General features: G+C 46.8%; 1 protein-coding gene across 3 annotated transcripts in view; it reads right to left on the reverse strand.

Moving 5' to 3' along the window:
- slc12a9 (solute carrier family 12 member 9) overlaps positions 1-23,162 on the reverse strand; it is a 38,316-nt gene extending 15,154 nt beyond the window's left edge. Inside the window, exons 1-5 of one of the 3 annotated variants that reach the window (XM_072591387.1) lie at positions 22,723-23,161; positions 7,009-7,143; positions 5,589-5,732; positions 2,229-2,528; positions 174-281 (exon numbers count right to left, since the gene is read on the reverse strand). In XM_072591387.1, coding sequence (XP_072447488.1) covers positions 174-281; positions 2,229-2,528; positions 5,589-5,732; positions 7,009-7,143; positions 22,723-22,924 — 889 coding nt within the window. In that variant the 5' untranslated portion in view covers positions 22,925-23,161. Of the gene's footprint in view, positions 1-173; positions 282-2,228; positions 2,529-5,588; positions 5,733-7,008; positions 7,144-22,722 lie in introns of all 3 variants that reach the window. The other 2 variants (XM_072591388.1, XM_072591389.1) reach the window with 2 other exon arrangements.
- Between the last annotated feature and the right edge of the window lie 3,563 nt (positions 23,163-26,725).

The following is a 26,725-nucleotide window of genomic DNA, read 5'->3' on the forward strand; positions in this document are numbered from 1 at the left end:
TCAAATTCGCCCTAGTTGGTGTGCTGGGATTTGAACACACTCCCCTACCCACACCCTTTCTTAGGGAGTGAATCCTGAGTTTTTGTTCAATTGCCAGTATCCGTACGTGGCCTGTCCCACAGCGGGGGTGGGGGGTGGGAGTGGGAATCAAAAAAAAAAGAGGAGAGCATTACCAGACATGTTAGAACCAGCCATGATACCGGTACAACCATTAAACATGACAGCAAACACTGTCGCAAAGGTCATCATGTACTTGGTGGTGTAATCCACAGAATAATCATCTGGAAAAAAACAAAAAAAAAACACACACATTACTCCAGAGACCGACAGACAGACACCTCATTCCCTTTCCACCCCTCCAACGTGTTCTTGCCCCCATTCACCTGCCCACTAAACTGGGACACGAAGATAATTTATTCCCAGGCTGCACCATAAGGTAGGCCTCAAAGCCTCAAACACCTTCTCCTAGGCCTGGAAGGATGGAGGGGAACAAAATCACTTGGTTCCCATTTAGAAAGTTGGGGTTGGTTGTTTGTTACAACATGCAAGAGAGAGAATTGTACGGGAGAGAGAGTGTTTTAATTCCTGGAAGAGGAGTCAATGGACGCTAGGTGACAGTAGGAAAGGCTGATGCTTGGAGTGGGGTGGGGGGGGTGCGGAGGGCACAGGAAGGTGACTGATTTGTATACACTGGTAGATAAAATCACAAGAGATCCAAAACCGGTCAAGTCTTCGTCCACACCACTAATGAGAATGTATATTTACTCTTAAATATAAGAGATGTCTCTCACATGACTCTGGCTTAGTGTAACTGGCAATTAAATACTGGCTCTTCAAAAGATAATCTTCACTGCTCCTACATGTGGAGGTCCTTCCCCACCTCGCTAACACAAGGAGCACAGGTGGCACCAAACTGAACCAAGATATTCCAGGCGAGTTGGAAAGCTGAAAAAAAAAAACAGGCGCTTCGGTGCCAACCAGATGATATCCTAAAATCATCCAGCCCTGTTTCCCAGCACCGGGCCCATACCCCTCTAACCCCTTCCTGTTCACATACCCATCCAGGTGCCTTTTAAGGCTGTCATTGTACCAGCCTCCACCACTTCACTTCCCTCAAGGTGAGATCTACACCCCCAACCTTTATCCCAGAAGGATGACCCTCTGGTCTCAGACTCTTGCACAAGGTTGGTTGGGGGGGGGGGGGGGGTGGGGGGGGGGGGGTGGGGGTGCGCGCGCGATCTCTCTTTCCTCAACTGCAATGAATATAAGTCCAACTCATTCAACCTCTCCTCATAACAATCCCTCTGTACCAGAGATTAAACTAATGGACCATCTCTGGACGGCCTCCATTGCCAGTCTACAATTGGGTCAGCTCAGTGGTTAGCACCGCTGCCTCACAGCGTCGGGGACCTGGGTTTGATCCCACCCTCTGGAGTGTGCACATTCTCCAGTGTTTCCTCCCACAGTCCAAAGGCATGTAGTTTAGGGTGGATTGGCTGTGCTACATTGTCCCATATAAAATGTCCAGGCTAGGTGGGTCAGCCACGGCAGATGCAGGGTTACAGGGATAAGCTGGCTTCCACACTCTAGGTTTCTGCAATTTCCATTAGATAAAAAGAGACTTCTTTCTTCCCATGATTACAACAATATGGGGTGGAGCTTAAGTCTGCAGCATTAACCCTTTTGGGTTCCTATTGGAAGGATGCTGTGAAATCTGAAAGGGTTCAGAAAAGATTTACAAGGATGTAGCCAGGGTCAGAGGTTTTAGCTATAGGGAGAAGTTGAACAGGCTGGGGCTATTTTCCATGGAGATTTGGAGGCTGACCTTAGAGGCTTATAAAATCATGAGTGACATGGATAGGGTAAATAGACAAAGTATTTTCCCTGGGGTCATGGAGTCCAGAACTAGAGGGCACAGGTTTAGGGCAAGAGGGGAAGATATAAAACAGACCTAAGAGGCAACTTTCACAGAGGGTGGTGTGTGTATGGAACGAGCTGTCAGCAGAAGTGGTGGAGGCTGGTACAATTACAGCATTTAAAAGCATCTGGATTGGGTCGATGGATAGGAAGGAGTTGGACGGATATGAGCCAAGTGCTGGCAAGTGGGAGTAGGAAGTGGTTAGGATACCTAGACGAGTTGGACCGAATGGTCTGTTGCCGTGCTGTACATCTGTGACTATGACCACAACCTCACGCAACAGCGGGTACGAGAACCCAAGTGGACTTACCCCAGAGGTTTTCCCGCAGTGTGGCCATACTGAAGCCAGTGTAGTTGGTGTAGATGGACTGGCTCTCGTTCCCCACCTGCCTCACAATGACCACGGTCTTGGGGCTCACCACGAAGAAGCTGACCGTGATGGTGAGCAGGACAACGTGGACCACCAGAAAAATCAGGAAGCTGGTCTTGGCATAGATCTGAGCTCCAACCAGACACACCAGGAGACAGAGCAGCAGGATGCTGGAGGCATACAGGACATCGTACAGGTAGTTCTGTGGGAGCACATGAATGCCCCTGGACTGGGTATCAGCTGGACCAGGGTCAGGGAGGGGGTGGTAAGACAAGAGGAGGGGGGAAAGTCGTTATTTAGGAACGGACCAAAGAAACAAGCCCACCAACACATCCCTGCCAACATTCAGTGAAAAATAGCACCACATTCATACCACAGACTGTTTAGCCTCCATTGGCTACTGTTCCCTTATTGGGGGCGGGGGGTGGGGAATGATACAAGATGGAGGCCAATCAGCCCATCTGCACCCATACTGGCCAACCAACCCTCTTCCTTCCCTCTTTCTCCCTCCCCCGGGGAGGAACGGACACACACAGACATCCCTGCATTCAACTAAATAGTGATTGATCAAGTCTTCGCTTACAGAAAACAAAATGGATCAGCCATTTGACTGAAGTTTCTAAAAAAGGTATATTTGTCCGTATTCTCCAATACGGCCAATCACCAAGTTTTATAATTGCCCCATCCTTTGGGGTTCCTCATTCAGAAACAGATTCATCAGTTGTCAATCCTTTATACTGTTGGGCACTTCATTGTTCAGATCATTGAGAATAGAAATTGGGATTGTACAGGAAACTAGTGAAGCAAAGTGTCTCCTGGAGCACAGTGTCCAGTTCTGGTCACCCTGTTATTAAACTGGACTGAGTTCAAAGAAGATTTACTAGAATGTTTCTGGAAACTAAAGGTTTGATTTACAGGGAGAGGCTGAAATTTTCCTCTCTGGAGCGTAGGAGATCGAGGGGCAATCTTTTAGAGGTTTACAAGGTCACAAGGGGCACGGATAAGGTAAATAGCAAAGATTTTTGCCCCAGGGTGGGGGAGTTCAAGACCAGAGGCAAATGGTTCGAAAAGGGACTTGAAGGACAACTATTTTTAAAATAAGTGGTGCGTCTGTGCAATGACCTTCCAGAGGAAGGGGAGGATGCTGGGACAGTTACAACATTTAAAAGACATTTGGATAAGTACATGAATAGCAAAAGGGATAGAAGGATACAGGATAAACACAGGCAAATAGGGACTGGTCTAGTTTGGGATTATGGTCAGCACTAATGCGTTGGACCGAAGGATCTGTTTCTGTGCTGTATGACTCTATACAGAACACCTCCCCAAGGAGCAGCACTCTGAAAGGGCTCATCATTTCAACTAAACCTATTGGACTATAACCCCATTGGAAGTCAGACGATACCTTTAGCTTAAGCGATCAGATCACCCAGTCAACTTTTGCCACTAGGATCAACCCTAGTCTAGGAGGAGTAGGCCATTCAGCCCCTCAAAGCTGCTTTGCTACCATGGAGAGCAGCATCCCTCTTTTCCCACCTATGCCCTGCAGTGCAGACCATCACCATCAGGGGGAGCAAGAGTCCACATTGCTTCCTTTAATATTAGAGACACTGGCCCAAAAGGAGGCGACGTAGAGGTCAGAGATGCAGTTAAAGCCATCAGGACCAAAACACAAGAATACCAGCTTGAGAAAGGAAACACAAACTTTGTTTTTGTTGGCGTTTCTTCCTCCACCCTCCTGCAAAATCCCTCGGCAATATGGCAGCATAGTGGCTCAGTGGTTAGCGCTGCAGCCTCAGTGCTAGGGACCCAGGGTTCGATTCCAGCCTTGGGCGATTGTCTGTGTGGAGTTTGCACATTCTCCCCGTGTCTGTGGGGGTTTCCTCCGGGTGCTTCAGTTTCCTCCCACAGTCCAAAGATGCACAGCTCAGGTGAATTGGCCATGCTAAATTGCCCATAGTGTTAGGTGCATTAGTCAGGGGGTAAATACAGGTTAGGGGAATGGGTCTAGGTGGGTTACTCTTCGGAGGGTCGTTGTTGAGTCAAAGAGCCTGTTTCCACACTGTAGGGAATCTAATCTTTAAAACACCCATAATTTCCTCCAACTGGAGAGAAAGCAAATCTCAAAATTCTTGTTTCCAAAGAACTAGGTTTGTAATCTGTAGCTTCCACAAAATAAGAAGTAGGTTAGGAAGAACTGGGACAAAAAAAAAAAAAAAGATTTCCCAGCCCCCACACCCCTTCATCACCTGGTGGAAATCAAACAAAAAAAAGTGTGCATTTGCATCGCAACCTCCAAAAGCATCATCCCTTCAACATACTCCATGTGCTGAGGGACTAAGGTTCTATGGTGTTACCACTCCAGTCTGATTTGCTGACTTTTTTCTCTCTCTTTCCCCCCCCCCCCCCCACCCCCCCACCCCACCAGCCCAAGACCCTGTTCCACGTGCACATTTGTTGATTTGCTCCAAAAATAAAAGTTAGATTTTGGTCATTTTTTTTAGCATCGTCGCCAGTGACAGGACTCACTCCCGTATCACAGACAAGTCACGCGCCATAACCAAACAAGATACATCAAAAAAAGAGGTCTAGGGATAGCCCAGGTCAAAACGACACTTTTCCTGAAGGCACTGACTAGGCTTTCCCCACCAAAGCCTATGGTGGCACCACTGCTTGTAAATATAGGAAACCTGGCAACACAACAAGTGCAGAGCAAAATCCCACAGACAGCAGCATGGTGGATAGGAGCTTCCATTGCAATATTTAAAAAAAAAGTTTTTTAAAAAAGGTCAACAAAAAAAAAAAAAGGGGATATGGGGAAAATGCAGGAAAATAGCACTCGAATTAGACAATTAATGGTTCAGTCCTGCCCCAAATTGTAATGATAGCATCCCTACAGTATGGAAACAGGCCCTTCGGCCCAACGAGCCCACACTGACCCATTTCCCAACCCTATTACTTGACATTCCCCTTGACCAATGCACCTAACCGACATATCCCTGAACACTATGGGGCAATTTAACGAGGCCAATCCACCCTGACCTGCACATCTTCGGGTTGTGGGAGGAAACTCACGCAGACACTGGGAGAATGTGAGGACTCCACAGAGTCACCAGAGGGTGGAATCAAACCCAGGTCCCTAGCACTGTCAGCCAGCAGTGCTAACCACTGAGCTGCCCCATTTAATGTTGAAAAAGATTTTGAACCCCAGAATCCCTAGCAACCAAAGTTTAAAAAGTTGTTAGACATCAGACTCAGACAACCAACCTTTTTTTGGGGGGGTGGGGGGGGTTGACTCACCTGCATTGGGGACCTCTCCAAACACATCCAAAATGGCCTCCACCAAGCCTAGGATGTAGACCGCACAGGAACAGACATTGGCCAGGAAAAACATCAGACCGATGCTCCCACCAAACTCCGGGCCCAGTGTACGGCTGATCATAACTGGTAGCCACTTGTGAAGGAAATTTAGTGGGTTGTACCACAATGAGTGACCGGTGGGGTGGAAGAGCAGGAGAGCAGTTAACATTTCACATCAATTTATTTTTTTCAAAACAAAATGGCAGACCAGAGTAGGTTCTCAGCTTCCCCCCCCACCCCCCCCCCCCCCCCCTCCCACCCCCACCCCCACTGGGGCCTATTATTTCTTTTAATTCATTCACAGGACAATGGCTAGGCCCACAATTTACTGCCCATCCCTAATTGCCTAGAGGGTAATTCAAAGTAACCACATTACTGTAGGCCTGGAGTCATGGGTAGGCCAGATCAGGTAAAAGTTGCAGATTCCCCTCCCGAAAGGGTGCGATTAAACCAGATCCCAACAAATTAGATGCTTAATTCCAGATTTTTTGAACACCCAATCCACCCTAACCTGCACATCTTTGGATTGTGGGAGGAAACCCACGCAGACACAGGGAGAATGTGCAAACTCCACACAGACAGTTGCCCGAGAGTGGGAAATCGAACCCAGGTCCCTTGGCAGTGCTAACCACTGAAGCCTCCCTGGCAAGGTAGAAAAAGCTTCAACAATTAGGGTCTTATCAATCCCCAAACTATGAGAAAAAGTGAGGACTGCAGATGCTGGAGATCAGAGCTTTAAAAATGTGTTGCTGGAAAAGCACAGCAAAGGAGAAGGGCTTATGCCCGAAACGTTGATTCTCCTTCTCCTTTGATGCTGCCTGACCCTGCTGAGCTTTTCCAGCAACACATTTAAAATCCTCAAACTATTCCAACCCAATAAAATTTGGGACGGGGGGGGGGGGGGGGGGGGGATTGGTTTTCAGAGAGAACGTCAGGCCTGCAGATGCTGGAGATCAGGGTAGAGAGAGAGTGAGATGTTGGTCAGACTGCATCTGAGGAGCAGGAGAGTTGGCGTTTCGGGCCCTTCATCAGGTTTTTGGATGAGATTTACATAAATTTGGAACAGATTTAAAACTTGTTCCTGGGGCTATTGGGGCTTGGCATGTGGGGTGGGGTGTGGAGATACTGCCCAGCCCCTGATGACAGGGTGGCCTTTTAGCATCTGAAGTTGGCATGGAGGACACCTTCATAAGGAGCACCGAGCAAATACTTATTATTCCAAAACCAAAACCGTCTCCAATACACTTTCACGTTCTTGGTCGGAGCAATTAAGGTGGAGCAGACAAAACGCAGCTGACCAAACCATCCCGAGGGGGGGGGGGAAAAGATCCATGAAGCGGGCGCCATTTTGGAAGGATACAGTAGGCTCCTCCTCCCTTCACAGCACCATTGGTTGAAATGGCACACACTGACAGCACGGTCAAGCTAATGATAATGTAGGCAACGACCAACATTAGCAGGGACTGCAGGAAACCGGCCTGACCCACAACAAAGCCTACAGAGAGAGGGGGGAGGGGACACAAAAAAAAGGAAAGAGAAAGACATGTCAACGTTTTTGTAACCCAGGAGACCAGGATTATTCTCAGAATACCGTACGGTCCAGATTGCCCCCAACTCCCTGAAAAATAAAGATACAAAAAAAAAGGTGTTCCAATTAATCCCAACAAGTCTTTCCAGCTAATGAATAGTTTTACTAGAGATCCAGGAGACAGGGAGGACTGCAGATCAGAGTTGAGTGTGTGATGCTGGAAAAGCACAGCAGGTCAGGCAGCATCCGAGGAGCAGGAATCCTGACCAAGGGCTCTGGCCTGAAATGTCAATTTTACTAGATATCCAGCCCTGTCCCCACAGGATTGCACCCCAGCCCGATTCGGATACTGATCGATTAGTTAAATCAAGTCTTCAAAAAAGTTAAAAATCATAATGCCAGGTTATAGTCCAACAGGTTTATTTGGAAGCGCTAGCTTTCAGAGCGCTGCTCCTTCAACAGGTGGTTGTGACGACAGCTATCTGATGAAGGAGCAGCGCTCCAAAAGCTAGTGCTTCCAAATAAACCTGTTGGACTATAACCTGGCGTTAAATGTGATTTTTTTAACCTTTGTCCATCCCAGTCCGACACCAGCATTTCCAAATCAATCTTCATCGGAGGACTGGCAGATGGAGTTGAACTTGAATAAGTGTCTGATATTGCACTTTGGTAAAACAAGGGCAGGACTTATACAGTTAAACACTACCCAAGGCCCTACCTTTAAGGATGAGGGTGTCACTGGCTGGGCTCAGCATTTGTTGCCCAGAGGGCAGTTGAGAGTCAACCACATTGCTGTGGGTCTGGAGTCACATGTAGGCCAGACTAGGTAAGGATGGCAGTTTCCTTCCCCAAAGGACATTAAGTGAACAGAGAGACTTAGGGGCTCAGATACATAACTGGTGTAACAGGTAGCCAGGGTGGTTAAGAAGGGGTTTAACACGCTTGCCTTCATTGCTCAGACCTTGGAGTGTAGGAGTTGGGATGTCATGTTGACGTTGTACAGGACATTGGTGAGGCCCCTTCTGGAGTACTTTGTTACAGGGAGATTATTATTAAGATGGAGAGGGTTCAGAGGATATTTACCAGGCTGTTGCTGGGACTGGAGGGTTTGAGTTATTGGGGGGACTCTTTTCCCCTGGGAGTATTGAGGGGTGACCTTAATGGAGAATTATAAAATCTGGAGGGGTATAGATAAGGTGAATGGCAGGTGCCCTTTCCCTTGGGTGGGGGGGGCGTATTTCAAGACTAGAGGGCATAATGAATAAAATAAAAAAGGGGGAGAGAAGGAAGATTTAAAAAACAGACACGAGGGGCAACTTTTTAAAAAAAAATACAGAGTGGCTCGTGTGGAATGAACTTCCTGAGAAAGTGGTGGATGTGGGGACAAGTTACAAAAGTTTAAAACACACTTGGACAAGTTCACGGATAGAAAGGGTTTGGAGTGATCTGGCCCAGGAGCAGGCAGGTGGGACTAGTTTAGTTTGGGATTGTGATCAGTATGGACTAGATGGGCTGAAGGGTCTGTTTCCGTGCTGTATGGCTCTGCCACTAATAGTATGCAGGCGGTAACCAAGGCAGGTTTATAAACAGGACCATCTGGGAGAGCCATCACAGAGCTATTGTGGAGAGCAAGAGCATGCAAAACAGCTTGCTCTGAATCGCTATTTAAGAGGGGCTGACTCAGACAAGGAGCCAGAGAGTCGAGCAAAAACAAAGATGGAAATAAAAACAAAGTTGGCAGAAATTTGGAATCCTCCTCCTTCACTATTTCCGATTGTTAATTACAAACCTGTAAATGATTTGGAAGGTGTAAGGTACATATCATTGCTGGCTGGTCACTCTTTAAGGAAGAGGTCTTAAACTCAAAACATTCCAGTGCAGTACAGGCCCTTCAGCCCTCTATGTTGTGCCAACCTGTGGAACCAATCTGAAGCCCATCTAACCTAAACTATTTTGTTTTCATCCCTATATCTATTCAATGGCCATTTAAATGCCTTTAAAGTTGCCAAGTCTACTCCTGTTGCAGGCAGGGAATTCCACAGCCCTATTACTCTGAGTAAAACAACTATCTCTGGACATCTGTCCTATATCTATCACCCCTCAATTTAAAGCTATGTCCCCTTGTTCTAGCCATCACCATCTGAGGAAAAAAGCTCTCACTGTCCACCCTAACTAACCCTCTGATTATCTTGCATGTCTCAATTAAGTCACCTCTCAACCTCCTCTCTAATGAAAACAGCCTCAAGTCCCTCAACCTTCTCATAAGACATTCCCTCCATACCAGGCAACATCCAAGTAAATCTCCTCTGAACCCTTTCCAAAGCTTCCACACATCCTTCCTATAGTGTGACCACCAGAACTGTACACAATACTCCAAGTGCGGCCACACCAGAGTTTTGTACAGCACAGCATGATCTCATGGCTCTGAAATTCAATCCCTCTACCAATTAAAGCTCACACACTGTACGCCTTCTTTAACAACCCTGTCAACTTGGGTGGCAACTTTCAGGGATCTGTGTGCATGGACCCAGAGATCTCTCTGCTCATCTATACCACCAAGAATCTTACCATTAGTCCAGTACTCTCTATTCCAGTTGCTCCTTCCAAAGTGAATCACCTCACACTTGTCCACATGAAACTCCATTTGCCACCTCTACAGCTTAACTATGTCCCTCTGTAACCTGCAACATCCTTCAGCACTGTCCACAGCTCCACCAACATAAATTTGTGGATGACATTAATTAGCCAATCCTTCTTCGCCCTCATCCAGGTCATTTAATTAAAAAAAAAGTGACAAACTCCCTGGTACAGAGTCCCCAGGAGAGTTGTTATGGGGACAATTCTCAACCTGCATGTGCCATCTGGTGATACATCCGGGAAAGAGACTGGGACCCAGACAGACAGGATTGGCTAGTTTTTAAATCTTTGAAAGCATTTCAAAAAAGGTAGCTGTTGCGCTGGTGGGTACATACCACCCACTGACAAACCGCACCCCCCCCCCCCCCCAGGTCTCAGTGGGCAGCACAAGGAGGGTGAAGGGGTAAAATGGCCTGTCTTACCCAAGGGCTAAAAAAGCACCCAGGAATGTGCCTCTTTTCCCAGCAGGAGGTGCAGGGAAACAGTGCCTACCCAAAGGGACTTCAACCATAATATTTAGTTCCTCCCCGATTTGAAGAGGCAGTTAATAAAAAAAATTAGTGATGAAGAAAGGAACTAAGTATTTGCAGAGAGAGAGAGAGAGAGAGAGAGAGAGAGAGAGAGAGAGGGAGAGAGAGAGAGAAGCAGAACAGAGCTATTAACAGAAAAAAAAACAAAGTCACTTGTTGTCATTCAGTGCTAAAAGATCCCCCAAAAATAGATTTTTCTTGAAAATTTGCAAGATGAATAGAACATCTTAGCGTTCATGTAAATTAAAACAGGTTTTGAAATGGGCGACATCTGATCTAACAGCTTTTTAAAAAATGCACATTGAAGAGGAGTGAGAGAATATGGAGCAGTGGAAGTTACAGGGCTGCATATTCAGAGGTCATTGGTTCAAATCTCAAAGCTGGTAAAAGTTAGTTTAAAGTAAAATTGAAAAAAAGAGAGTTTAGTTGTCAAGATAAGCTCAAAACAGATCAGGCACCCCTTCCCTTTCAGATCTCGTTTTATTTAATCCATTTTTAAAATTATGGCACAGCTTTGGGACTTTGGAGCAAGGTCTGCTGCGGGTTAAAGGGGGACAAAGAAAAGTTACAGCTTTGCCCAGAGGATGGGCCTTGGTTAGTAAAGGGTTAAAATAGCTGAAAATGTGTTGCTGGAAAAGCACAGCAGATCAGACAGCATCCAAGGAGGAGAATCAATGTTTTGGGCATGAGCCCTCAGGAAGGGCTCATGCCCGAAACGTCGATTCTCCTGCTCCTTGGATGCTGCCTGACCTGCTGCGCTTTTCCAGCAACACATTTTCAGCTCTGATCTCACTTCCTCCCCCAAGGGGTTAAAATAGACAGGAATTACACCTTCTACCATTACTGAGGGGGGGGAAATAGTGTGGGAAGGAGTTGGGGTTAAACAGGGAGCAAACTGGGAGTGTCCCATGGGAACAGAAGGCTGACAAGGATGTGGGGAACTGCATGTAACTAGGAGGTGACAGACAGTCCACACTCTTCCCCCCCCCCGTCCTCTGCCTCTCCCCTTGGGGCCCTGGTAAAACAGGCATAATGAACTAATTTTCACCTTAAGGGCCATGGTCGTTTCACCTCCACTGCTCCCCCCCACCCTGGGGTGGGGGAGAAAAGATTTTTAAAAAAAGGGGACCTGAGGGGTATCTTTTTCAGACAGAGGGTGGTACGTGTATGGAATGAGCTGCCAGAGGAAGTGGTGGAGGCTGACAAATGACAACATTTAAAAGGCATCTGGATGGGGACATGAATAGGAAGGGTTGAGGGGGATATGGGCCAAATGCTGGCAAACTGGAGTAGATTAATTTCGGATATCTGATCGGCAATGACGAGTTGGACCAAAGGCTGTGTTTCTGACTCAATGATCCAAGTCGCCCAACTCCAGAACAATGCAATTTGCCCTCACTTCTCCTTGGGAAGAAAGCTCTCTCTGAATAAGGAAACACTCGAGTGTTGGGTTTGAAGTCAGACCCAGGACCTACACAGGGTCAGAGCGCTTTTGTAACCAGATGACTAACCAGCTGTTCTGAAGCACTGGTCGTCAAGGTGTTCAGTGCGGGCAAGGGCTAACTAGAGGTAAGGGGGTTAAAGGTCATAGCGCTCTCACCTTGAAAAAAAAAGTTGTTCCGTTCCCTCAGTGAGATTGAAAGAGACATTAAAAACTGGAAGATGGACATCAGATTTTGACTGGGTCTCTGTGGCAGCCAGTGCGGCCTGGGATCTCGCCAGCCCCAGACTTTTAACCTCAACATGACGGCCTGAGCCCTGCTTGGGTTGAAGTGTGGCCTGCCAATCTGACGCCACGCCAGGCAGAGAAACAGAGACTAGCCCTACACTCCAATCAGATAGACCCTTACACACTTCGGCCTGTGGTAGGGACTCTACGCCTGGGTAAGGAGGCCCCACTTGAAATCCCAACATGGCCGAAACGGTCAATTTAAAATGGACAGATGGCAGTGATTGGTCGGACAACGTATTGTGTAACAGAACCAGGGAGAGGATCTGTTGTTTGATGAATAAATAAAGGCCAATTACTTCCCGAATATAACTACACCCCCTCTGATTAGCCACTAATTGAGGTCAGAGTCAGTTTTACAGAGCAGTAAAAACAACATGTTTCAGCTTAGCTTCAGATCAAACAGTACAAAGGACACAGATACCTCCACAGTAATTCTATTGTCACACATACACAGGCTGGTTAAGGCGGCATTTAGCACGCTTGCCGTCTTTGCTCAGACCGTTGAGAACAGGAGTTGGGGACGTCATGTTGGGGAGGCCACTTCCTGAGTACTGTGCCCACTTCTGGTCACCCTGTTACAGTCAAATTCCAACTGATGCAATCGCCACCTCTATTTTCTGATTAAATGCCAAACGTAAGCCAGCACAGCACAGGAGGCGGCCATTCGGCCCACCAAACCTGCGCCATCCCACTCTAAACTAGTCCCATCTGCCTGCAAGTGGCCTCTATTCCTTGCCTGCTGCAACAACAACTTGCATTTATGCGGCAGCCTCCATTCTCACACCCCAATTCACCACTTCCTGGTCGGACTATTGCTGCCCCAATACATGGGAGGACATCCTGCATTTAAGTAGCTCCCAGCCACCTCAAGAGGTGTAGGACCGATTGAAAGTACTTGACATGTCACAGGGGCAGACAACTTTATGCACAGCAAGCTCCCATTAAACAGCGATGGATACGTTGCCCTAAAAACGATTTTGCGGACGTTAAGAGGAGAGTTCAGGACACACTGCTCCTCAAGTACAGTCCGTGACATCCTTTTCCACCCCAGTTTAAAAAAAAATCTCACCTCAGCTTTGGGTTCGGGTCAAAGCAGATGCTCAGAACGGGGACTCAAACTGACAACACCCCGACTCAGAGGCAGGTCTGTAAACTGAGTCACAACGCAGCAACTTGCAAACTACCAGAGTCCGGAGAGCTAGAGACAAGACAGACACTACTCTCAGTCCTCTTTACTTCCCGTCTCTGACGGCAGCAGCCTGTAGCTGACAGCTGTGCTGGGAAGACAAGTGAGGAATTTGACATGGTCCAACATCAAATATTTGATCTCCACTGTCATGTGGGACTTGGGGAGGAACAGCCACAGGTTACCAGAGGGTGGTTCACTGATGGTAATACACCTCCCTGCACTTTTAAAAGTAGTGAGTTGACCAAAAATGGGGCAAGACTACAGGCCTAATGAACAACAGCAGATGACACCACCTCCAGAAGGGGTGTTCACGTTATTACACTATAGTGTTAATTGTGCCTAAAAGTGACATCAAAAGCCGGTTATATCACACCTGCCTCCAACATGGCTTCTTGCAGGATTAATTCCCTCACCCCCCCAGATTGGGCCACATCAGACTGTGGGAAGCCACTACAACATTAACCCTTTCAGAACTTGACCTTGCACAACACCTGTGCAAGTGGCCCCAGCGGGCAACACAACAATACTATGGCTTTAAAGAGCTGTATTGTGTCCTGGGCTTTTTGCTGAAGAGTGTTGTAAGACAGAATAGCTGAGCTGCCTATTGAAATAAACAAGTTGGAGGCACCTTGGGTTTTTTTTTAAATTTGTTTTTAAAAAGTTGGAACAGTAGAAGCAGCCTGACTGGGTGGGAACAAGCTCCCACAGGATTTTGAGTTGGAGTCTCTCAGTTGCAATTGTTGCTGGGGTCTGGAAGCTACAGTACATCGCTCCCTGCTATACTAAGTGTGTTGTTGATGTTTTTCCTCCTGGATTGGAGAACTGCATGGGAGACAAATCTATTTTAACTGAATTTGCCTTTGCCAAGGGTGCGTTAACGGGATGTTACTTTTTAGTAAAAAGTTGCAGTTCAGTAGTTAAATAATCTATTACTCTGTTAAGCTTTCCAATAGTTAAGGCTATTCCAATTCTTTTTCTTGTATTTTAACTCTCACGTCTGAATAAAGTGAGTTTTGCCTCAAGCCTGGTAGTTTGACCAACCAAATTGCATCTGGAATACAATGCCTTGCCTTTAAGAAAAAAGGTGAGGGCCTAGGCTAAATATTTTTTGAGGGGGTTTGGTTCAGGCCATAACAGGAAGGAAGAAAGATTAGCCAAACGAAGGAGTTTCACAACCATATCAACTACACAAAAACCACATCCCCCGACCGATAACAGCCCAACTCTCAACACAACTACAGGTCAGTGCACGGCTCAAGGAGGGCAATGCTAGCACCTCATGGGCAGGAGGCTTGGACACTACCCATGTCGGATGATGTGCCGATGTGGATCAAGGGGCTGCTGCTAAATGAAGGTTCCCCACCACCTTCACCTCTATAAGAGGATAGAAGTGACCCAAGGATGAAGGTTGGGGTAGGTTGGGTGGGGCAGGGTGGAAATTCAGTCTGTATTTTGCTTTAAAAATTCAACATTTAAACAAACCATGAACTGGCCTTTAATACAGTACAGCTGTGCACCAGCCAGCTACAAAGCCTCCTCACTGACAGCGGTGATTACATGTCGAAACACTTAAAAATGGCTCTAAAAGCACTTTAGAAACATTACATTGAGAAGCACATAAAAGTCTGTATCTTCAGATACCTGGGGAAAGATGGATCATCGAATCCTGACAGTGGGGAACAGCCTTTGGCCCCTCGAGTTACACCGACCCCCTGAACAGTATCCAATCCTGTAGCCCTGCACTTCCTCACAGCTAATCTACCCCAACCTGCACATCCCTGGATAACTGGAGGAAATGGATGCACCAAGAGGAATCCCATGCAGGATCAAACGCGAGTCCCTAGCACTAACCACAGCCACTGTGCCACCCCTATTCAGTTGGGGGGGGGGGGGGGGGGGGGGGGGGGGGGGGAGAAGAGGAGGGTCATTGTGCTATTTTGTTACATGCCCAGTCAGAGTGAAGCTCAGTTTCATCGCCGTTTGGAGGAGTTCAGTTTCAACATTCAAGTGATCCCCAGCTCCCTCTTGCACCTCCCAGAATTCCAAACCCTTGGCTCAGAGCACAAGTCATAGAAATGTACAGCAAGGAATCAGACCCTTCGGTCCAACCCGGCCAGATATCCCAACCCAATCTAGTCCCACCTGCCAGCACCTGGCCATATCCCTCCAAACCCTTCCTATTCATATATCCATCCAAATGCCTCTTAAATGTTGCAATTGTACCAGCCTCCACCACATCCTCTGGCAGCTCATTCCATACACGTACCACCCTCTGCGTGAAAAAGTTGCCCCGTAGGTCCCTTTTATATCTTTCCCCTCTCACCCTAAACCTATGCCCTCTAGTTCTGGACTCCCTGACCCCAGGGAAAAGACTTAGTCTATTGATCCTATCCATGCCCCTAAATTTTGTAAACCTCTAAAGGTCACCCCTCAGCTTCTGACACTCCAGGGAAAACAGCCCCAACCTCTCCCTGAAGCTCAACCAACCCTGGCAACATCACTGGCAGATCATCAGTTTCAAAAACACTTGTGTTTGCAGGAAGAGTGTGAAGCAGTGGACACAATGTGGACAGGTCTGAACAAATAATAATCTCCTCCTCACCAAGACTCATCTCAACACCCTTCATTGAAGGCAGACAGAGACACACAGGAAAAAACTACAATGCAAGCAACTTATACACACTAAACTGAGCTCTAGAACAGCACAGAATCCAAAAACTAGACAAGGGGTGAGTGGGAGAATGGCTATCAGCTCTCTTCTAGCACCTCTACCTTCCCCAGGCTGGGGAGAGGGTTGAACTGCCCTTACCTTCTACAGGATGTGCCACTACACTGAACTGGGAAATGCATGTGGACATCACCACATTCCAGGGGCAATTCGGGATGGACAATAAATGCTGGCTGTGTCCCTTTAGGTGGAAGTAGTTGTGTGGGGGGGGGGGGGGGGGGGAAATGGAAGGTGCTGTCTGAGGATCTTTGGTGAGTTTTTGCAGTGCACCTAGTAGACTGCACACACCGAGCATTAGTGGATGTGGCGCCAATCAAGTGGTTAGCTTTGTCCTGGGATGATGCCCAGTTTAAAGGAGTGATTGACAGTTAATTAAGAGGGTAAAAAGTTGGCAATTAAATTTCACATGGGAAAATGCAAAGTTGTTCATTTTGAAAGGGAGAGGATTATTTAAATGGAGACAAAAGGTTGTATAAGCAACAGGTTAGTGACCTCTAATCATTATGTGTCATGTTTTGTGTTTTTTTACCTACCACCGTAATTGTGCTCTAAAATCAACTTCCTTATTACTAAGCCAAACTTAGTCCCCCTCTTGGGACTTGTAAACGAAACACAAAGCTAGGCACACAGGTACAGCAGGGAATCAGGAAGGGTCACAGAATGTTGGCCCTTATGCCAAAGGGGGTTGGAGTATCAGAGCAGGGAGGTCTTCCTGTACAAGGTGCTGGGGAGACCACATCTGGAGGACTGCAAGCAGTTCCTTATTTAAGGAAAGATATTATTTCATTGGAGGCGGTTTAGAGAAGGATGATCCCTCAGGACGGAGGGATTGCCTTTCGAGCAAAGGCTGAACAGTTTGGGACTCAGCTCCCTGGGGTTTAGAGGAACAAGAGGACAATCGCATTGAAACAAAGAGGCTTGGCAGGGTCAATGCTGAGGTGTTGTATCCCCTCACAGGAGGGGTCTAGGACCAGGGGGGCACACAGTCTCAAAGCAGGGGAGGGCTGATTTGAGACTGAGATAAGGAGGTATTTCTGCTGGGTTATTGGACCTGGTCACAGAATGCTGTGGGGTGGAGGAACGGTGGGTTGGCGAAGAGGCAGAGTCCTCGTGTATATTTAAGGCTGAAAGAGGGATTCTTGATCAGTCGGGGAATCAAGGGTTATGGGGCAAGGGCAGGAAAATGGAGTGTGGGGATCAGCCATGGTCCGACTGAATGGTAGAGCAGGCTCGAGGAGCCGAATGGCCTCCACCTGTTCCTATTTCTTAGGGTCTTCACTTCTCCTGTGTCGTTGGGCCTATGCTCACCCAGGCAAGCGGAGAGTCTTGTGCCAGTGACTTTGGGGAGTCAGCCCCCGAACAGACGAAAACCCCTTCCCTCAACAGCTTCTCGACTGCCAGCTTTTGCTCGAGGGGTCGCGCTTTTGGGACGAGTCAAGGTTATGGGTTCAAGTCCCACTCCACAGATAGGAACTGGAATCAAGGTAGGTACAACCCATTCAATACAGAGGGAGCACCTCAGAAATATTCGCGCATTTTGACCCCTGCACGGCGATGGCTAACATGACTAACTTATCTTGAAATTAACTTACAATTCACGTACAAAGACACTTTGGCAAAAAAAAAAACAAACATTCACCTTCCCCTTCCCAAAGTTCTCCAAGTTATTTTTTTAAAAAAAAGCCATCCTTTCACAGATAGGGCTGGGAATTGCAGGGCCAGGCTGGTATTCGATGCTCTTGAAGCGAGTGGCTACTTCAGAAGGCAGCTAAAAAAATCAACACCAAGGCTGTGGGTCTGGAGTCACATGTAGGCCATGTTAACATTTCAAACCCCAAACTGGAGGCCAATCCATCCAGGACATGAGGAAAGGCTCTGAACAAGCTGCACTGGATCCAAACCATTAATTACAATTTCTCTCCCAAGATGCTGCCAGACCAGTTGAGCTTTTCCAGCCATTTCTGTTTTAAGTTTAGTTTAGATTCCCTACAGTATGGAAACAGGCCCTTCGGCCCAACAAATCCACACTGACCCTCTGAAGAGTAACCCACCCAGTCCCATTTCCCTCTGACTCTAACACGATGGGCAATTTAGCACAGCCAGTTCACCTGACCTGCACTTTGTCAGATTTACAGCATCTGCAGTTGCTTCGGTTTACAATATTGACTGAAGACAGGGCTCTTCCAGGCCTGATTATCTTGCTTTCAACAGCATCTTTTATCTTTCCTAAAAAGAGTCTCCTCTGGTCAGTAAACCTCCCACCACGGACGTAGTTTGGCCTCATCCCCTCTGTCAAAAATCAAAATGATTTTACCCATCAAAGCTCTTCTTGGATTTCTGTCCCGCAAGAATCAAATCAGAGTCCGACAGCACAGAAACAGACCCTTCGGTCCAACTCGTCCATACCGACCTAAATCAATCTAGTCCCACCTGCCAGCACCCGCCCCATATCCCTCCAAACCCCTTCCTATTCATATACCCATCCAGATGCCTTTTAAATGCTGTAATTGTACCAGCCTCCACCGCTTCCTCCGGCAGCTCATTCCATACATACACCATCCCGAGAAAAAGTTGCTCCACAGGTCCCTTTTATATTCTTTCCCCTCTCACCCTAAACCTTTAGTTCTGGACACTCCCACTCCAGGGAAAAGTTCTTGTCTATTCACCCTATCCATGTCCCCCATGATTTTATAGACTCTTAAAAAAAAAAAGGTCACCCCCGATGCTCCAGGGAAAACAGCCCGTCTATTCAACTTCTCCCTGTTGCTCAAAACCTCCAAATCGTTGTAAATCTTTTCTGAAGCCTTTCAAGTTTCACAACATCCTTCCTATAGGAGGGAGACCAGAACTGAACACAACGTTCCAAAAAGTGGTCCTGTACAGCCGCAACATGACCTCCCAACTCCTATACTCAATGTACTGACTAGTAACTGACCAAGTGACTTTGGAGAACAAACACTAGCTTTACCAATCATCCCTGGTACCATTGCGTGCTCTGCATTTGAACAGGGACAGCTAGACAGCAAACAAGGCAGCTTTGTACTAGAGAGACAGTGAGCACGAGAGAGACAGAGAGAAGGAGGAAGTAGAAGGAAAGTGTTTCTTTGACCCCCCTGCAGCCTTGACAAAACAGAAACTGTGCTCTACGCGAACACACACGCACTAAGAATACTCCCCCATTGCAGTCAGTCAGTCAGGATCGGGTGGTATTTGAAACAGTTAAAATATCCAACTTTTCCCCTGAACTGGTGCCAAACATCAGAGAGAGAACGTGCATGGCCAGGGATAAGGATGGAAACCAGGACAAAAAAAAAAGCAAAGAGGAGACGAAAAGAGTCAGTGCAAAACCAGAGTGGACCCTCATTGCCCATCACCCATGTGGTTTACTGTTTTAAAAGGGCAGTTAAGAGTCAGCCACGTTGCTGTGGGTCTGGAGTCACATGTAGGCCAGACCAGTCAGTCAAGGACGGCAGATTGGGCTGTTTTCCCTGGAGTGTTGGAGGCTGAGGGGTAACCTTATAGAGGTTTACAAAATTATGAGGGGCATGGACAGGATTAATAGACAAGGCCTATTAATAGATGATGGAGCATCTGCAACTTTCTGAAGTCCAAAAGATCCACCCAAGCTCGGAGGGGACCCTCATTTCTCATCTCAGCCGGAGATGATGGGCCCTCTTATCCTAACACTGTTGCCACTTTCTCCCCCACACCCATTGGCCTAACAATACCCACTCCAGACATGGGAGAGTCTGGAGACTGGACATGTAGGCCATAGAACCATAGGGGAAGCAAGTTACCCATGATTGAGAGAAAGGGAAGCAGACATTTAGGAATAATGGGTGGTAGGAGGGGGGTAACCCCGCAGGAAGGTGAAGGTAACCAGGCACTACCACTTGGAAGTTCTCAGATACAAACACATCATAGCTCACCACACTGCAAACAGACAGGATAACATCCTTTAGTTCGAGATGTACAGCATGGAATCAGACCCCTTGGTCCAACTCGCCCATGCCGACCAGATATCCAAAATTAATCTAGTCCCATTGGGCCCACATCCCCCCAAACCCTTCCTATTCATATACCCATCCAGATGCCTTTTAAATGTTGCAATTGTACCAGCCTCCATCACTTCCTCTGGCAGCTCATTCCATACACGTACCACCCTCTGCGTGAAAAAGTTGCCACTTAGATCTCTTTTATATCTTTCCCCTCTCACCCTAAACCTATGCCCTCTAGTTCTGGACTCCCCGACCCCAGGGAAAAGACTTTGTCTATTTACCCTATCCATTCCCCTCATGATTTTATAAACCTCTAAGGTCACCCCTTAGCCTCCGACGCTCCAGGGAAAACAGACCCAGCCTGTTCAGCCTCTCCCTGTAGCTCCATCCCTCCAACCCTGGCAACATCCTTGGAAACCTTTTCTGAACCCTTTCAAGTTTCACATCAAAAGTATGGAACGAGCTGCCAGGGGATGTGGTGGAGGCTGGTACAATTACAACATTTAAGAGGCATTTGGATGGGTATATGAGTAGGAAGGGTGTGGAGGGATATGGGCCAGGTGCTGGCAGGTGGGACGAGATTGGGATATCTGGTCGGCATGGACAGGTTGGACCGAAGGGTCTGTTTCCATGCTGTACACCATTATGACTCGGAGTCTATCCTTCCTATAGCAGGGAGACCAGAATCAAAATCAATATTCCAAAAGTGGCCTAACCAATGTCCTATGCAGTCACAACATGACTTCCCAACTCCTGTACTCAGTACTTGGACTACTAAAAGAAAGCATAACCAAACACTACCTTCACTATCCTATCTACCTGCGATTCTGCTTTCAAGGAACCATGCACCTGCGCTCCAAGGTCTCTTTGCTCTGGTTAAAGAAGTATCGATATTATTGAACTGGAGGGGGTTCAGAAAAGATTTATGCTGCTGCTGTTGGGAATGGAGTTATTTTAAAAAAAACAGAGTGGAACTTTGTTCACTGGAGCTGAGGGGTGACGTGAAAAGTTTATGAAATCGGAGGGGCATGGATAGGGTGAATAGTAAGGCCCCCTCTCCCCTCTATTCATGTTTCACATGTGGAATGAACTTCCTGAGGAAGTGGTGGATGCAAGTTCGGTTAGGACATTTAGAGTCAGATTTACAGCATGGAAACAGACCCTTCGGTCCAACTTGGACATGCCGAGCAGATTATCCCAACCCAATCAGTCCCATCTGCCAGCACCCAACCCATATCCCTCCAAACCTTTCTTATTCATGTACCCATCCAGGTGCCTTTTAAAGTGTTGTTAAAAGACATTTTGATAAGTACATTAATAAGAAAGGTTTGGAGGGATATGGGCCAGGAGGCAGCTGGGACTAATTTAGTGTGGCAACTCAATTGGATTGACTGGGTCCAGCAGCTTGTCTCCATGCTGGATGACTCCAAGTGGACAAACGCAAGCTCAGTGAGATTAGCAAACGATACAGTGTGCCTTTATTTAGCACATGGTTTTGAAACACACTTGAAAACAAAAAAAAAGTCACAGGATAGGAGCAAGAGAAAAAGAAATTGCTCATGTGAATTATTTTTTTAAAATAAATGATAATTCACAGGAGCAATACCAAGTCATATTTATAAAATATTACAAGTGAAGCAAAGCACTTGATGCTGCCTGACCTGCTGAGCACTTCAAGAGAGACTGAACTCTCACTGTAGGTACCTCTTCCATGTCTGTGTGGGGTAATCTACTCCCACAGTCACAAAGATGTATAGGTTAGGTGAATTGGCCATGGGAAATTACCCTTAGTGTTAAGGGACATGCAGGTTAGGTGCATTAGTCAAGGGTAAATGTAGAGTAATAAGATTGGGCAATGAATCTGGGGTGGGTTACTCTTCAGAGGGTCAGTGTTGATGTTTTGGGCTGAATGGTCTGTTTCCACACTTTAGGGATTCTATGATTCTTTAGAGCAAGGCCCTAGCACCTTACTCAAAGCAGATTTTTTTTCAAGGAGCTTATACACACACACAGAGACACATCAGGCCCTGACGACAGACAGTTAACTCGACGATGAAGGTTACATATGAGGCAAGTGAGACACTACACAGGTTCTAATGAAGGGGAGAGGTTACCGGAACAGTTAGAAAAACTGCAGTTTAAGTTCAGGAAAGGTCACAGGGCTCAAAACATCAACTGTTCCCTTCCCACTGCAGCCAAGTTTCTCCAGCAATTTCAGTTCATGTTGCAAAAGAAAAACTAAACATCCCCTCCAATAAAAGTGAGGGAAGAGGGTGCTCTCTCCAACGGTGCACAAACCTGCTAAAGCAGGCAGGGCAATTTAACATGAGGCACCTCTGACAGGGGGTCAAGCTCTAGCCCTGGACTGCTTCCCCCAGAACTCCAGGTGGACATTCAATGCAGCAAAAGGAGGTGAGGGAAAGGTCACCAGGATACAACGTTGCAGCTGCCATTAAAATACATTTTAAAAACACACACACAAAAACGCCGCAGTTGAAGAAAGGGGCAGCTTTTAAAATGCAGCTCCCGATATTTAGTGCAAAATAAAAGTGAGTCGATGTTTTCTAGAAAGACATCATTGCAGGAGGAATACAGATGGGAATTGGTATAGAGCGAGAGAGAGAGAGAGAGAGAGAGAGAGAGGAGGGAAGGGGGGAGGAGAGAGGAGGGAAGGGGGGAGGAGAGAGGAGGGAAGGAGAGAGGAGGGATGAACGTGAAGAGGCAGCATTTACCCACTCGCATGAAGATCACGATGCTGAACATGGAGAGCACCGTGGGCACCACCACCCCGAAGAAAGTGGACAGCTTCCTGGAGTCATCGGGCTGGGACGCGGTGCTGGAGACGGCGACCTCGTCTTCCTGCGGGGCCCCGGCGAATCCACCGGCCACGTTATAGAGCCGGTAGTTGAGAAGGGGAGAGGTCTCACTGGACATGCTGAGAGGCAGGGGGGGGAAAAGACAGGAAAAAAGGATGGGGGGGAAAAATCCCCACTCACTCTCTGCCCAGAAACTGTAACAAAGCGGCTTCAGCGCGTGTCCATTTCAAAGGAACCGCAAATGGATACAATGCAATCAGCTGACTCGGTGTATCAAAACCACAATCGATCCCTCTCCCTTCCCAACCTCCAGCCAAACCTGCCAATTTAAGGATGTCAGCCCATGTGATGCCCCTCTCGCTGCGATTGGTCCCTTTCATCCGCTTAAATCCCCATCTCAAGCGTTCATTTGCTCATTCCCCCACTGGGACCACGCCCTTGTCCCCTCCTCTTCCTCACCACCTGAGAGTCCGGCCTCATCTTCATTTCTCCCCCCCCCCCCGTCTCCTTTTTTTCTTCCCTCCCCTTGCTTCCTACCCTTCTCCCCTCGGTCGGAGTCTCCCGGCCTCAGTGTGGGCCCCTTCTGGACCCAACAGGGCGCCGTCAGGGGTGACTTGGAAACTTTCCACTGCTACCATGAAAGCTCATTCCAATTCCTACTTTCAGGGTGAGGACTATTGGTCCATCACACCTTCTGCTGACCCCTCCCCTCAACAGAATTTACTTGTACCCACTGTTTAATCTTCTTGGAGGTCCTCTGTTTAGACACTCACTTGCATCACCATAGTCAGTAAGACATAGGAGCAGAAATTAGGCCATTCAGCCCATTGAGTCTGTTCCACCATTCAATCATAGCTAAGTTTCTTAACCCCCATTCTCCTGCTTTCTACTCGTAACCTTTGACCCCCCCTTGACAACCAAGAACCTATCAATCTTAGTCTTAAATACACTCAATGTCCTGGCCTCCAAAGCCTTTATGGCAATGAATTCCACAGATTCTCCACTCTCCAGCTGAAGAAGTTTCTCCTCATCTCCATTCTAAAGGAGAATCTTTATTCGAAGGCTGTGCCCTTCAATCTTCATCTCCTGCTATTGGAAACATGTTCCCAACATCCAGGCTGTCCAGGACATTAAGTATTTTGTAAGTTTCAATCAGACTCCAATCTCCCTCCCCCCCACCCTATCCTTCTAAACTCCAACAAGTATAGACCCAAAGACCTGAAACATTCCTTATATATTAAGCCTTTCGTTCCTGGGAAAATTCTTGTAATCTCCTCCGGACCTGCTCCAGGACCAGGACATCCCGAGGTATGGAGACCAAAATTGCTCACAATACTCTCAACATGGTCTGACAAGAGCCTTATAAAGCCTCAGAAGTACCTCCCTGCTTTTACATTCAAGTCCTCTCAAAATAAATGCCAACATTGTATTTGCTTTCCTAAATACTGACTCAACCTGCAAGTTTACCTTAAGAGAATCCTGGACTAGAGCTCCCAAGTCTCTTTGCACTTCAGATTTCTGAATTTTCTCCCTATTTAGAAAATAGTCTATTCTTCCTACCAAAGTGCATGTCCTCACACTTTCCCACATTGTATTTCATCTGTCACTTCTTTGCCCACTCTCCTAACCTGTCTAAATCCTTCTGCAGCCTCCCTGCCTCCTCAATACTACCTGCCCCTCCACCTACCTCTGTATCATCTGCAAACTTGGCCAGTACACCCTGTGTTCCTTCATCTAGATCGTTAATGTATAAAGTGAAAAGTTGTGGTCCCAACACAGACCCTTGTGGAACACCACTTGTCACCAGCTGCCATCCTGAGAAGGACCCCTCTGCTTTTTGCCAGACAGCCAGGCTACTAACCCTGCTAGCAACTCGCCTCTAATAACATGGGCCCTGATCTTACTCAGCAGACCCCCATACGGCAACTTGTCAAAGGCCAAGTAGATAACATCCATTGGTTCTCCTTGGTCTAACCTGCTTGTTAACCTCCTGAAAGCATTCTAACAGATTATGGAAGATGGGGAGTACTGCAATCAGGCGACTGGCATCTCCTCCCCCACTCACCCATTGTACTCTATGCTACTCTCTCCCCACCCCCACCCTCCTCTAGCTTATCTCTCCATGCTTCAGGCTCACTGCCTTTATTCCTGATGAAGGGCTTTTGCCCGAAACGTTGATTTCGCTGCTCGTTGGATGCTGCCTGAACTGCTGTGCTCTTCCAGCACCACTAATCCAGTATTTGATTTTCAGCATCTGCAGTCATTGTTTTTACCTATGTGGGCTGAATGGCCTCCTGCCGTGACATAAATGTTGATGAGTCTCTCATTCCCACAACCATTCTCCTGAATCGTGTCTGCTCTGTCTCCGTGTCTTCTCAAAGTGTGGTGTCCAGGCATTAATCCCTGTCCAGGCCTTGATATAAGGTCCCTGGTGAGGTTGGGAGGAGAGGCAACCAGTACACAATTCTATCTCCCTTTGGGCAAACATGCAGTGATTGAAAGTTAATAGTGCTTGCTTCCTGAGACGAGACACTTATTTGTGCCAAACGGGGGAATGTCCCTTTCACAGCCAGTGAAGTGCATTTGAAGTGTTTCCCATCTTTTAAAAGAGGCACACAATTTGTACAAAGTAAGCTCCCATCAACGGGAAATTGAGAATGATCTGATAATAATTTGTTTTCAGAGATGTTGATCAGCCTCTGGAGAACAAGGAGATATTCCTCCACTCCTCCATCACTGCCCCACCTTGCATTTGATTTTTTTAAAAATTAGCATTGTCACATGTACTGAGATACAGTGGGAAGTATTGTTTTGTGTGTGAGAGACAATATTGTAGCTTTAAGAAGTTATTTTGTCCTAGTTTCTTTCAAAAAGAGATTAGGGGTCAAGTACTAAGCAGTCTATGAGAAGATAAACAACGTGTGAAGCCTTGAGTTTTTTTTATTAAAAGTTAGAACAATAGAAGCAGCCTGACTGGGTGGGCTCAAGTGCTCTCAGGTGCAGGATTTTTAGATTTAGCTTTCAGCAACAGTTGCTGTTGGGGGCTTTAAGAAGTGGAAACTATTTTCCCTTGTTTTGATTATAACCTAAAGCTGGAGACTCTCTTGGTAGGCTGCTGGATTACAGGTGAAACAAAACCTGTTTTCAAATTTGCCTTTTTACCAAAGGATGTATTCCAATATATACATAGGAACAATTAATTAGTAATAGTTACTAAATGTGTTATTCTGTTAAGTTTTCCAATAATTTCTCTTTCTTTTGTTGTATTTTAACTATAGTGCTTGAATAAATTGTGTTTTACTTAACATTGTGTAGTTTAACTAGTCGAATTGCATCTAAAGCACAGCACCTCACATTTACCTGTAAAATAAGAAAAAAAGTTACAGTCTAGGTTACTTTCTTAATATATTTTGAGGGAATCTGGTCTGGTCCATAACAAATGCTATCCAGACGAATCCCACCTTATATAAACACATCAGGGTAAAACAGAATGCAGCATATACTGTTACAGCTACAGAGAAGGTGCAGAGAAAGATCAACTCTTATAGATGAGAGGTCCATTTAGAAATCTGATAACAGCGGGGAAGAAGCTTTTCTTGAATCTGTTGGTATGTGTTTTCAATCTTTTGTATCTTCTGTCTGATGGAAGAGATTATAACCAGGTCGGGAGGGGTCATTGATTATAGTGGCTGCTATCCTGAGGCAGCAGGAAGCGTAGATGAAATCAATGGATGGGAGGCTGGTTTGAGTGATGGACTGGGCTGTGGTCACAACTCTTTGCAGTTTCTTGTGGTCCTGGGTCAGTTGCTGTACCAAGCCATGATACATCCAGATTGGATGCTTTCTGCGCTGCACCTATAAAGAAATGGTATGAGTCATTGTGGACATGTTGAATTTCCTTAGCCTTCTGAGTCCTTGG

The sequence above is a fragment of the Chiloscyllium punctatum genome, chromosome 21 (assembly GCF_047496795.1).
Source record: "Chiloscyllium punctatum isolate Juve2018m chromosome 21, sChiPun1.3, whole genome shotgun sequence".
Taxonomy (NCBI): domain Eukaryota; kingdom Metazoa; phylum Chordata; class Chondrichthyes; order Orectolobiformes; family Hemiscylliidae; genus Chiloscyllium; species Chiloscyllium punctatum.